The sequence below is a fragment of the Parasteatoda tepidariorum genome, chromosome 4 (genome assembly GCF_043381705.1).
Source record: "Parasteatoda tepidariorum isolate YZ-2023 chromosome 4, CAS_Ptep_4.0, whole genome shotgun sequence".
Classification (NCBI taxonomy): Eukaryota; Metazoa; Arthropoda; class Arachnida; order Araneae; family Theridiidae; genus Parasteatoda; species Parasteatoda tepidariorum.
In genome coordinates, this window is record NC_092207.1 from 52,878,549 (window position 1) to 52,891,998 (window position 13,450).

At 29.1% G+C, this 13,450-nt stretch overlaps 1 protein-coding gene across 1 annotated transcript; it reads left to right on the top strand.

Moving 5' to 3' along the window:
• Positions 1–23: 23 nt before the first annotated feature.
• On the top strand, positions 24–8,391 carry LOC107443161 (engulfment and cell motility Ced-12). Its single transcript, XM_016056940.3, has 2 exons — positions 24–204; positions 4,571–8,391. Exon 2 carries the CDS (start codon positions 4,776–4,778, stop codon positions 6,933–6,935), a length of 2,160 nt encoding a protein of 719 aa, XP_015912426.1. The 5' UTR covers positions 24–204; positions 4,571–4,775; the 3' UTR covers positions 6,936–8,391.
• Positions 8,392–13,450: the final 5,059 nt, after the last annotated feature.

The following is a 13,450-nucleotide window of genomic DNA, read 5'->3' on the forward strand; positions in this document are numbered from 1 at the left end:
ATCAGGATTGTTTGGTAAGGAATAAATTAAAAAACTGAATAAACTTTCTCGACTGTTTGGCCTGAATTCAATTTTTGTTCTGAATATATGTTAGGTTATAGAAGGTACGGAAGACCAGTAAACATAGTAAACATTTTGATCAAATTTGTTAAATATTTGATCTTTTAAAAAACTTCTTTCTTATTTTTTTTCGGATAATTAAAAGTAAGTTTATTTGTTGATTTTCTTTTGCTGATAGAAGTCAAAGATCATGATTCAATCATAAGATCAGATAATCATGATTTTGCCTTTCAAACTTCTTGTTTTGAAAGACAAATTATATCTTGACATGTTTAATTCTTTTTTATTTTGGCTATAAGAAGTTAGAATTATTTGTATTAAAAGCTTTACTAAAGGATTATTTGTTTTCCAATCTGTGCCTTTTTTTTACTGTTTCATTATTACAAAATTTTGAGTACTATGTTGTATTTTACAGTAAATTCTTATAACATAAGAAGATTTTTATTCTTATTTCAAATAAAGCGTAGAATAATCTACGTTCTTGTTGGATTAATTTAACACTTTTCAACTATACTTGTAAAATAACAATTTACTCAAGAATGCAATGATTATACTCATTAAAGCAGCTCAACTAGGTTTTTGTTTACTAACTTTGATTGCTGGTCTAACAGACCACCAATAATTCATTTTTTGTACTATGAGTCATGCTCAATTATTCTCAAAAACAATCTATGATTTTGAATAATTATTGAAAAATATGATAGTAATTTTGAAACACTGTTATTTATATTATCTCTAAAAAAAGTTATATTAATCACAAACATGTGTTGCAATGTTCATCTCATGATGATAGGCTTCTAAAATAAGCAATGAGAATTGTAAAAAGAATAAATAAGCAGTGAGAAGTGTTTTTTATATAGGGTGACCTGGGGTAATTCCTGATCAAAAAATGCAAACATCTATTTTGTGAAAAAACTATTCANCATACAAAAAATGCAAAGGATATATAATACTTTTACCTTTTATATATCAGGGGTCAGGTTTTTCTGAGAAGTAGGGTGACCTGGGGTAATTCCTGATCAAATAATGCAAACATCTATTTTGTGAAAAAACTATTCACGATAGAATTTTAATATTTTCTGGAAGTTTGAGGCTATATGAGATGAGTCCTATGCTACTTTCTTTTGTTTGAAAATCTAATTAGAATTTAAAAGATTTTAAATTTTTAGTGATCAGGAATTACCCCTTCTCTTGATCAATTCTGGGGTAAATCCTGATCATTTCTGGGGTAATTACTGATCACCAGTTTTTATAGTAAATGGGCTGTTTGAAAATAATTATACAATGGTAATTAGCAAATAAGACATTAAGATCAAACAAATAAACCAAAAAGATATGTTTAAGCAGCTAATAAAACTGTTTATTTAAAATCAGGAATAGAGATTAACACTTCAGCTCTGGCAGCAGCTCTCACACTGAAATTTTCATTTTCAATCATTAAAAGAAATTCACTATTTTTGCTATCTAGAAGCTTAGTATCCTTTTTAAGCTTATAATTTCTCACCATATTTATATTAGGTTAATTTATCAACTATAAAATTATTCTAACAATGTACACACATAAATTTAAGATAGAAGCAAGGTAAGATATGCTAGAAATGGTGCATATCAGAACACATTTTTCTTGTATACAGTTAAAAACAAATTTTGTGATTATAGTTAAAATATATTTTATAGTTGTTCCACTTAATAAATATGAACTGTTATTTAAGAAAAGACAATTGACTATTTATTAGCTATTTTTTATACTATTTATAAGAAGAAATGACAATGATCAGGAATTACCCCAGTGATCAATAATTACCCCATCTGTAGGGGGCAACATTTGATATAGTTTCCTATAATCAATTATAATGTTTACAGTAGATGTGAAATAATTAAGCAAAAGCCTACACTATTTTTATATCAAGGAAAAAGAAAGTAACTCAAAATATTTATTGTTAAGAGAAGGAGGGGGATCTTTGCAGAAATGTGCACATTTTGAAACCCATCTTTGAAATGTAAAATACAGAAAGCATTTTAAAAGATACTTATTTTGTCAGATTAAACAAAAAACTGTTATTAAGTAAAAGTAGTTATACTTTAGTAAAGTGAACAAGCATTCTTGTCCATGTCTCAAACTTAAAAAAAAAATTATTTTTTTAAGTAAAACTCAGGTGATCATTATTTACTCCAGAAACAGAGTGATCCTGAATTACCCCGGGTCACCCTACTTGTAAAATTACTTATCTGGCAAAAGGTTTAACTTAGTCACTATTTAAGATACCATTCATTTGAAAGTTAATATTGACATTGTAAGGCAATATTTTATTTCATGAATGAAAAATTTGTTTCAAGATCAGAATATATCATCGATCGAGATGAAATTGCTTCATGTTTGTAAAGTAAAATCAAAAAACATTTCTTTTAATCTTAAAATAGCATGGTTGCAGCAAATAGCTAAGACTCAATCCAATTCAAAAGTTTACTGACCAAAAAAAATTAGATTGTTTTCAATGTTCAGAAAAATCGAAGTGTATAAGGGAAATTAAATATTAGAAATTAGTGAGTCCTTGATTATTTTCTGGTTTCTTCATGTATCCATATTTGTTACCTAAGCATTTTCTAGTTTTACTGTTTTTTTTTTTTTTTTTTTTTTTTTTTTTTTTTTTTTTGGTTTTTATTTATAGAAATTCGGTTTCTATTTTTAAGTATAAATCGTAGGATTATACCTAATAAGATTTTTATAAATTATGTATTTTATTCATTTCAGTAGCACTTAAAGTATTATACTTTTCACAATGGGTTATCCAATTCAGATGCTTTGATAGTGCTCTCCCCAAGCGTTTTTAGAAGGGCAGTCCGCTGTGCCTGTCTATTCATATTCATATTTTATTCATACTTTTGTTATATATGTTCATTCATATTTTTTTCCTGGAAATGGTGGACTGATATTATAATAATGTCTGAAATTAGAGCTTAAATTGTAATATGTGAATTTAAACAACTTTGTTGATAAAGTTGTTCTGCTAAAAGTATATTTTTCACCATGTCTTTAAAAATTTACTTACAAATGAGCCAAGTATGTTTATAAAGTATAAGTGAAAAATCTGGCTATATTCCTATTTAGAAAAAAATACTGAATAACCCTGAGAATGGATTTTTTAAAAACCGGAAATCTGACTTGTGAATAGAAAAAGTCTAGCTAAATTTATTTTAAATTCAAGACCAGATTTTGTGATTTGCCTGTTATAATATCATATTTTAAAAAAATTTATTTTTTAGAAATATGTGGAAATCTGTAGCAATAAAATAATGATACATGGCAAACTGCCCTACTTTCCAACTGAAAAGCAGTATACAAATAGAACATTTGAAAAAAAGAAAAAGAATTAACTGTCATTAAATCTGTCATTAAATTATATTGAAATATCTGTTAAATTATATTGAAATGTAAAATCTGTCATTAAATTATATTGAAATATCAAAATTTTAAAACCAATGTGTTATATACGTAGTATGACCTCCAAAAAATTGGCATAAAAGACTAAGTGGATTCGCAAAATAATTAAGCACTTTATTAATTTTTTTAAACTGTGAGCGTGTAAGTTTGAGATCTCTATTACTTTGAGTTAAATATCAAGGATCTGGAAATTTCTGAAATTTGGACCATCCAAACTTCCGAGCAGTCTGGACATCCGAGGTTATATTGTAATACATAAACTGTTTGAAGGTATTTCTCAGAATCAAATATATACGAGGCATTTTATGAATGATTTCATATTTGAATTTTTTCCTTTGTTTACTTATCGTTTAGTCTGTAAGATAATGCTTCAAGGCATTATCTTACAGACTAAACAATAATAAACTGACTTACCCTAGTGTATTAAGACCGGTATTTGTTTCTGACTACTTTTGCATTGAAAACTTTGGCCATAATTTCATGGAAAAGTCTTTTGTATTTTTGTGTTGAATCTCTGTACCATCTAGCAGCTGCAATCATTTTAACAATATTCCAGTTAGATATGAGCTAACCTGCATGCACTTATTCACATGCAATCTTATTTGCACAATTTTTTTCCTCATCAGCTCATTATCTTTGCTAAAAATATTGACATAAACTTAATAAAACCCTACCCTTACACAAAATGTTAGTCTTATCACTCCAAATTAAGTTATTTTTAATTGACACAGAATTCTATTTTAATTATATTTTATTAAGTTCTTTTATTTTATATATAAACAGGGCTGCCAACTATCTACGCTTTTCGGAAAAATTTCTTCTAGTGATAGCTAAGTTAGTGCTTTAATGTATGATTATTTGTTTTATAACTTTGATTTAAAGTTATTTTCCCTACCACTTACCACTACGTGTGTAAATAATTCAAAAGTTCATATGAAACACCAGATAAATCCCAATCTTTCTAGTCTATGAAATTTTTTGTAAAAAGCATAGTAGTTTGCAACCTTGTATAAATATGTATTCGTCATTATGAATTTCATTTATAATATCAAATTTTTTCCTCTAAAGGTTTGACAAATCCAAAGCTTTCTACTGTGTTGCTCTTACAAAGTTTAGAAAATCTGAACAACTGATATAACTTGATATAGCTATGACTTGCAAATGCGAATCCAGAATACCAAGTGCGATATATTAAGTGTAAGTTTTTGTTTTCATATTTAATTCAAGATACTGCTCCTTTAATAACCAGTGAAATAAATAACCCAAAACCAAAATGCCAGCTATAAAAGACCTAAATATTGTCAAGATAGCTGTTGAGATGGATGATCTAATGCCACAACTTATGGAGTTCGACCAGAAGCGTCCTTTAGCTGCCATCATTCAAGACTTGTGTACAACGTGGGGTCTCACAGATCCTGATCAGTATGCTCTTCAATTTTCAGATAATGCTCATAATTACATAACTGAAAAAAATAGAAATGACATAAAGAATGGAAGTGTATTGAGATTAACCTTCTCTTCAACCAAAACAGCTCAAGAAATTTTAGAAAAACTTAACTATGGTGCAACAGATGAAAAGAAAACAGCCTTGAGAAGATTGGCTAGGTTATCTACTGATTACACTTTTGCACTTGAATTTATCAACAAGCAGGGATCTAATTTTTTAATTTCTATGATTGAAGGAGGTAGCTTTACTGGAGAATTAATGGCACTTACTCTGCAATCATTTGTGGAGTTAATGGATCATGGCATTGTATCTTGGGACAATCTGCAAGATAAATTTATTAGCAGAGTTGCAAATGAGGTGAATTCTCAAAGTTCAAATCAAGATGCTAGAGCATTACAGGCTTCTTTGGCCATCTTAGAATCTCTGGTTTTAAACAGCTCTGGCAAATATCCTCTCGTTGAACAAGAAGTCACATTGCCCTTTTTAATCATTCATTTGCAATCCAGTTCACCTGAAATTCAACAAAATGCTATTGCACTGATAAATGCCTTATTTTTGAAAGCAGATCAAGCTAAAAGACGAACTGTGGCTGCCACATTAACATCCAAACAAATTAGAAATGTTATAATGACACATATAATACAATTACAACATGTTGGAGCAGAAATGGCACATCAATTATATGTACTTCAAACATTGTTGTTTAATTTGCTTGAAGAGAAGATGAAAAGGAAATTGGATCCACAAGATCCAGAAGCAAGAGAGAAAATCCTAGAATTGAGAAAAATAGCTTTTGATACTGAAACAGATATGAGTTCTCTACATCCTCCTAAGAAAGGTGGTGGTTATATAAAGGATTACAAGAAACTTGGCTTTAGAAATCATGTCAATCCTGCTGAAGATTTTTCTCAAATACCTCCTGGTATGTTAGCTTTGGATAATATGATATATTTTGCTCGTAACCATACAGAAAGTTACATCAGAGTTGTGTTAGAAAACTCTTGCAGGGCTGATGAACACGAATGCCCATTTGGTAAAACTAGCATTGAACTCACAAAATTGTTGTGTGACATTCTTAAAATTGGTGAACCTCCGACAGAGCAAGGAAAAACATTTTATCCCATGTTTTTCACTCATGATAATCCTTTTGAAGAATTCTTCTGTATCTGTATTGTTCTACTTAATAAGACTTGGAAAGAGATGCGAGCAACAACGGAAGATTTCGCAAAGGTAGTTTCAGTCGTAAAGGAACAGATAACGAGAGCTCTGAACACTGATCCACCTCCTCCAGCTTTAGAAAAATTCAGATTGAAGTTAGCGACACTGACATATAATGAAATTACCAACTTATGGCAACAAGAACGCTCTAACCGTGAAGAATGGGAAAGCCAGGCTAAGCCAATTGTGGAGTTGCGGGAGCAAATCACTCCAGATATTAGAAATCTTATTCAACAGCAAAGACTTGAATATTTATGTGAAGGAACCATGTTTACCAAATATTCTAACAAGGGCCAAAGAATAAAGGATAAGTTCTGGTATTGTCGTCTCTCACCCAATCACAAAGTCTTCCACTATGGAGATTGTGAAGAAAATCGTGGTGTTCCTTCCATGGAAGAGTTGCCGCACAAATTGCAAGTTGTTGAAGTAAAAGCTCTTGTCACTGGCAAAGAATGCCCACACATGAAAGAAGTTAAGCGTACAAAATCTACATTATCTCTTGCATTCTCTTTAATTCCTGATTCTGATCAAGAACCTTTGAACTTTATCGCCCCAAATGAGAAAGAATTTGATTTATGGACGGATGGGATTAATGCTTTGTTGGGTAATAAAATGATAAGCAAAGAAACAAAGAATGATCTTGAAACACTCTTAAGTATGGATATTAAACTACGATTGCTGGATACGGAAGGTGTTGACATTCCTGAAAACCCTCCTCCTATTCCCAAAGATCCTCCAAATTATGATTTTTGCTACGATTTCAAATAAATTATTTTGTTATGAACTTTTTTAATATTTTATTTTCTTAGCTCTATTTATAAAATGCTTTTTTTTTTATTAGAAGGAATTTATTTTGTATATATTTTATCTATTATGTTTATTCATTTGTTTATCACCATGTTGCAAATTTTTATGTGTTCTGAGAAAATATAATTTTAAAGCTCTTAATTTTATTAGTTTATGATTTTTTTTTAATTAAATATTTTTGTAATTTGGTTTTAAAGATTAAATTTTAAACTCATACTCTTAAATATTTTTTTCTTTGCTGATCATTCATTTCTCATGGTTGTCCAAAGATGATATGATCTTGTATTACATTTTTGAGCTGTTTGGATTTCACAAATTGAATAGCTGGTTGAATATTAAATGCAGCATTGTATGAGAAGAAAATTTTTTAGTATAGAGTAGTATTTGTCTTAATGTTATGTGGATTGTAGCTTTGGAAAAAGCTTTAAAAAAAACTATGTATTGAATATTGTATACAAAATTCTTTTCAGAATTAAATAGATTATGCATATTTTCTTTATTATTTCTAATCTTTGTTGCATATTTGTAAGTCAATGAAGGTATTCATTGATATTCTTCTATGCGAATTTTATATTTATATTCTAAATTACTACCTACTAGTAATTTTTTTAAAAAGTTAATGAGGTATGACCAGAATCAGATTCTAATTATAAATATTGAATATAATTCTCTCTTCTTTTTTATTTATTTTCTTTTATAACCAATAGCAATAGTTAGCAATTTACTTCAAAGAAATATTACTGTGATATTAAATTCGTAAGAAATTGAGACAAATTGTCTTCGTGTTGCAAATAGAATTGTAGTCCAAAGCTTTTCATTTTTCTTAAATGAATATTTATCAACAAAAAAAAGAAAGAAGGAAATTCGTTCAGTATCAGTAATATTTATTAACTGACATTTTTTTATGACTGATAAAATGTTATTTAAAAAAAAGCTCTAATTAAATTCAAAAAACTTAAATAAAAATTCTGAAAAATTATAATTCCAAAATAAATGCATTGAAGGAACAATTCTTCTTTTAAAGAATTAATATTGTTTAAAAATTATAATCTTTAACTTACGAGAAAATACAGTGGTGTGAATAACTATATCAATTAATTTTCTTTTCATTTTAGGCAATATGTAGTTATATTTTCTGAAGATTTTTAATTTAATATGCGAGTGTAATATGGAAATAAAAACGTCATTTTTATTATTTATTGCACCTATATTAAATTAACTATTGTAAATCTGTATTTTATAAATTGTACCATTAGTTTTTTTAATGATATATATTTATCGAAACTTATTTGTCGATTTATATATGAAAAAAATGCTTGATTACATTTATATTTTAAATGGTTATATAAAAGTTTTATTCCATTTACATTGTAATTAGTATTTCCATTTTTAATAAAGTCCTTGTGTGTGATAATGATTTTTAGTCTTGATATTTTTTTACATTATAATTTTTTAGAGGCCTTTTATAAAATCATAGTAAATGAGTGAGTCCCTACAATTAACTTTCTTGTTTGTATTGACAGTTGCAAATTGTAATAGAAAAGTTTTATTTACCCACTTGTATTTCAATATACATTGTAAGAGACAGTTATTAAAGATGCTATCAGGGTTTAGTGATTTAAATCAACTGATTTTTTTTAAGAAAAAATTCTTAAGCATTTTATCATGAAGTTGTGTATTTTTTTTAAATTAATTTTTCTAATTATACTTTTTGTTAAGAATACTTCAGAAAGTTCATTATTTAGACAACAATTTAAAAAAAAAATTCCTAATCAGACCTCTGTGTGTGAGATTTTTTTTTTCTCAAGATTTCCTTATCAACAGATCTACAACAATTAATTTCAATAAGTTTCGAATACAACAAGAGAAAAGAATAAATTAACTGTCTAACCCATTAGAATATTTCTAAATACTTGACTTTCCAAAAATGTGGAATCTAACCAAATTTTCCAAAAAAAAAAAAAAAAAAAAAAATTAAACTTTTTCTTAGTAATTTGCATTCAATTATGCTGTGTTTAGGGATCGAATAATAGTAATTTTTAAAAAGTTTCTATCTGGTTGATTTCCCATCTTAAAAAGTCCCTTACGTGTGACACAGGTTTCAGGTATTTAAAACTGGAAGGTTATTGATTGATCTAAATTTTTTGGGCATGAGCCATGTTTGGGACTGTGCCTCACCTAAAACCAGGCAAAATTCAAAATAACTAGATTAAAAATGATACAATCTGATTAAAGTCAAATGAAGTAAGTAATAGTCAGGATAGTAAGGTTAAAATTCGAAGTCAATCGAATTAAGATCTTTTACTGAGATAAGATTATAATTAGTTTGGATATAAAACTTAAATGAGGGAAAAATATCCTGTGTTCTTGAAGTTGAGTATAAGATTTGGATGAGGAGACTTGAATCAAAGTAGATCAATATGAAAATTCACTGCAAGAGTATCGACGTCTTGTGAATTTCAATTTTGGACGGGGAGTGAAAAAAGTTCGGAAATGGTCAAATATCTCGAGAAATAAACATCGGGTCATAAAGCTATTCAATGATACTGATACCAAACTCATCTTTCATTCTAAACACCATAGGAAGGACTGAAAGATCTTAAATATGCTTTGAACTCTTAATGTGAACCCCTATTATTTATTGTAGATTCGGATTCTTCTGAAAAAAGCAACCTTATTTGGTTTGTAGGTTTTTGCTTCACAGATAGCGCTGTAACCGAGAAAATTAAAAAGGGTACAATTGTTTAAAATGATGGTAGCTAGAGACCCACCAGATTGAAAATAAAACCAGAAATGTTACGGTATTTTTTCAAAATAAAAAAAATCAATACAATTTTTTTGTAACGTCTTTTTTTTTTCTCCCTCTCTCTCTCTCTCTCTCTCTCTTTTAATAATAAAGATTTGCTATTTTAAACAACTTGTAAACTCTTTAATTTTTCTGTGAAGCGCTGTAACTGAGAAATTATGATCTCTAACAGGTAAGTGATATAATTTAAAGGTAATTTTGACCTATTAGAACACCCAAATGCACAACAGCCTGTCATTATTAATCTAAAAGTACGAAACAAATAAAGGAAAAAGAAAAGCGAAAATGGAAATATCAGATCGAGTGCAATGATACTTCACCGTTTAAATCAGTCAACAAAATGGCGACTGTTTAACCATGTGATCGGCGACGACCAATCAAAACCGAAAGCCGCACAAAGGAAGCAAGAAAAGAGTTATGCTACTTTACTAGGTAATCTAGGGCTTTATTTTAACTATTTGTGTGTAGCAGATGGCAGAATCATTTTGCACCGTCTTTAATAAATCAAGAATCCAATATTTTTGTTGCTTCTTTACTAAATCTCCCGAAAAAGTCAGCAGAGTTTACTTTTATAATAGTGTATAAAATTTTAGAATTTCAAATAAATTAAAATTGATGATGAAAGATGAATAATAAGACACTCTTAATTATCACAATAATATAGTAACTCAAATACATCTCTAGAAATTTGGCATTTCCTGGGTGCAAAATATTTGCATTTTATGTGTTGTTAATTTAGGAAAAGTTAAAAGTTGCTTTGATGATTATATTTACTACTTATTAATTTGGCGGATACCTTGTAACAGCTGATTAGTTCAATGACGTAGCAAGATTTGTTATCATTCGCGGGGCAGTTTTCAAGCTTGTAATTCTCATATCCAGGAAAATTTTAAATGAAATTTATAGAGGAAGCAATTTTTTTTCCAATTGGGTTAATAACAGGGAAAAGAGGTGTCTCAGAGGATTTAGAGCTTACCTCCTAAGGAGCTGTCCCAAGTTCGAATCCCAGCACTGACTGGTCAATACGAATTTTGCTTCAGGCTCGCACCGATCACAACGCAGAAATATCTTCCGTGAAATATCCTTAGTGGTCGACAGATTATGGGTTAGAATCCCCTTGACGTCGGGCTAACCGTGGGAGGTTTTTGCGGTTTTCCGCTCCATGCAACATGAATGCGGGTTCATCAAAAAGTTCTCCACCAAGGTTAGTTTGTCCCAATGCTTGATCCAGGAGTTCCCTTGTCTTCTGGGTTAGTTTCAAAACTACGAGGCTACGGAGATGAGTATTGATAGTCGTGAACTCAGAATTGGGTCGACTGTTCAACGCCGGTGATAAAATAGAATAAAATGACAAAGCAGAAAATGTTAGTCATTTTCTAAACAATTTTATAACAGTAAATAAAAATTACATTCTTTTTTATTAATAACTCAGTATAATTCACACTAGATATTAATATAAACACGCAGCATTCTTTCCGATAAATAGTTAACTAGCTCAGAATTTTATTAAAAATGGCCCAATTTAATGAAAATTAAGAGGAAAAAAATACTCAAACGGTGATGAACATAAAATAAGAACAAAACTACCAACTATTAAAGTCAGAAATTTATGGCATAAAAATATACGCTTTTAGATTATGGGAAAGTAATTTTCATCAATAACATAAAAATTGTAAAGTATTTTAAATGTACCAATGAAGGTGGGAAATGCATCTTTATTATATGATAAATTCTTTTACTAATGTTCTAAACTAAATTATTTGGAAGTTTCAATTTAAATAAATTTAAAAACACACATTAGTGTATAACCTAGGAAAAAATATCAATTTATTAACAGAATAATGCTTAAGAAAACACGTTTCAAAATTTATAAAAAAACTGGTTTTCATAAAAAAATTACGAAATTATGATTAAGTACAACGATTCAAAAAATTATGTTACAGCTTAACTGCACTGTTACAGTGGTTTCCGAAGCGACAATTAGACGATTTTTAACAAATAGATATTTTATATATTTAATTTTAAACAAAAAAATTTTTAACTCCTTTTTTGATGACAGTTTCTAACAAATAGATATTTTTAAACTGACATTGCTAAAATGAAAATTATTTAAAATTTTTTTTTAAATGATGAATTTTCAGCTGTACAGCATAAGTTAAAATTTGACAAAATTTTTCTTTCATCTTTTCAACACTCAACCCATAGCTACCGAATTGCCTGATTTTTGAGGGAGCATTTCTTTTTATTTTTTAAGTAATAATATATTAATATTTTTTTGTAAATTTTTGTCTAACAAAGATGTAATTAGTCCAGTTCCATGTGTGGATAGTTTTAAAAAAATGCATAAAAGCCCTAACATTAGGTTAAAGTTTATTAAAATTATTTCACATTTTAATTTAAGTAATAAACACAAATTGTGCACAATAAAACATAAAACCATTTTTCACCCCAATAGAGTTGATACCAGAGGTTGAATTAAAAGAAAATATAATTTAGTATAGATCAAAATTTTTCGTAATTTATGTTAAAAATACCTTCAGCGAAAATAAACTAATTTTTGTCACCCCCTCTTAGGTAGTACCCGGTTGACCATCCCTGCCTTCCTCAGGTTAGGGGCTGTTTGAAGATAAATATCCTAGTCCTTAAGTTTTTAGCAAAATACTTTTTTCAATGACAGTGAACTGATCCGAGGTGGCTCGGGAGATAGAGGGTATGAGGCGGCCCAGGTTTGAATCCAAGCGGTGGCTGGTTGATACGAATTCCGCTCCCCGCTCACACTGACCACAGTGCTGACGTAAAATATCCTCCGTGGTAGACATAATATGGGTTAGAATACCCTTACCATCGGGCTAACCGTGGGAGATTATCGTGGTTTTCCTTTCCATGTAACGCAAATGTGGGGTAGATCCCTCAAAAAGTCCACCCCGATGGCTAGTTAGTACCAATGCTTGACCAAGAGTTCCCTTGTCTTCTGGGTTGCTTACAAGGCTACGGAGTTGAGCATAGATAGTCGTAAACTCAAAATTGGATCGGCTATTTAACGACGGTTATAAAATAAGTTTATTATATGGTAGTGAATTAAAGCCGGAATTTTTAAAACAAATGGAACTTTTAAAAAAATTTTTTACAGAAACTTAAGAATGCGACCTGATTCTATTTTTTCAACTGGGTTTTTGGGGCCGCTTGCAACATAAACGTGATGATTTGTCTATTTGACTTTTAATGCATTAATTTAAACTGTTTGTTGGGTTGAACAAAATACTTTTAATTCGAATTTATTAAAACAATCTATTTGCTAACTGCAGGAAAAATATTTTTTTAAGGGAATTTCGGGAACGACGGAAGTTCCTTATAAGTAGTTGAAAGAGTGGAAATATTATTTTATTTGATATTATTTAAATTTAAGTACTAAATTATAGGAAACAGTATATTCTATTAAAATATAAAAAAATATCTGACAGAAAAATTTCGAAAATAAAAATTTCAATAGAAAGGAAAAAATGTTAAGTTACATTTCGACACAATCGATTTGAAACAAGCTTCTCTTTAAAAGGAAAGCTTCTATTACAAATGAATCAATCTATTTAACCCTGTTGTTACTTTTTAACGACATAAATTATCTGAAACTGATAAGCGCTCATAACACTTGATAATTCTTTTCCTTCTTTGC

What these genes read in the sequence shown, in the direction of transcription:
- LOC107443161 (XM_016056940.3), top strand. Translation starts at nt 4,776, where the DNA reads ATGCCAGCTATAAAAGACCTAAATATTGTCAAGATAGCTGTTGAGATG.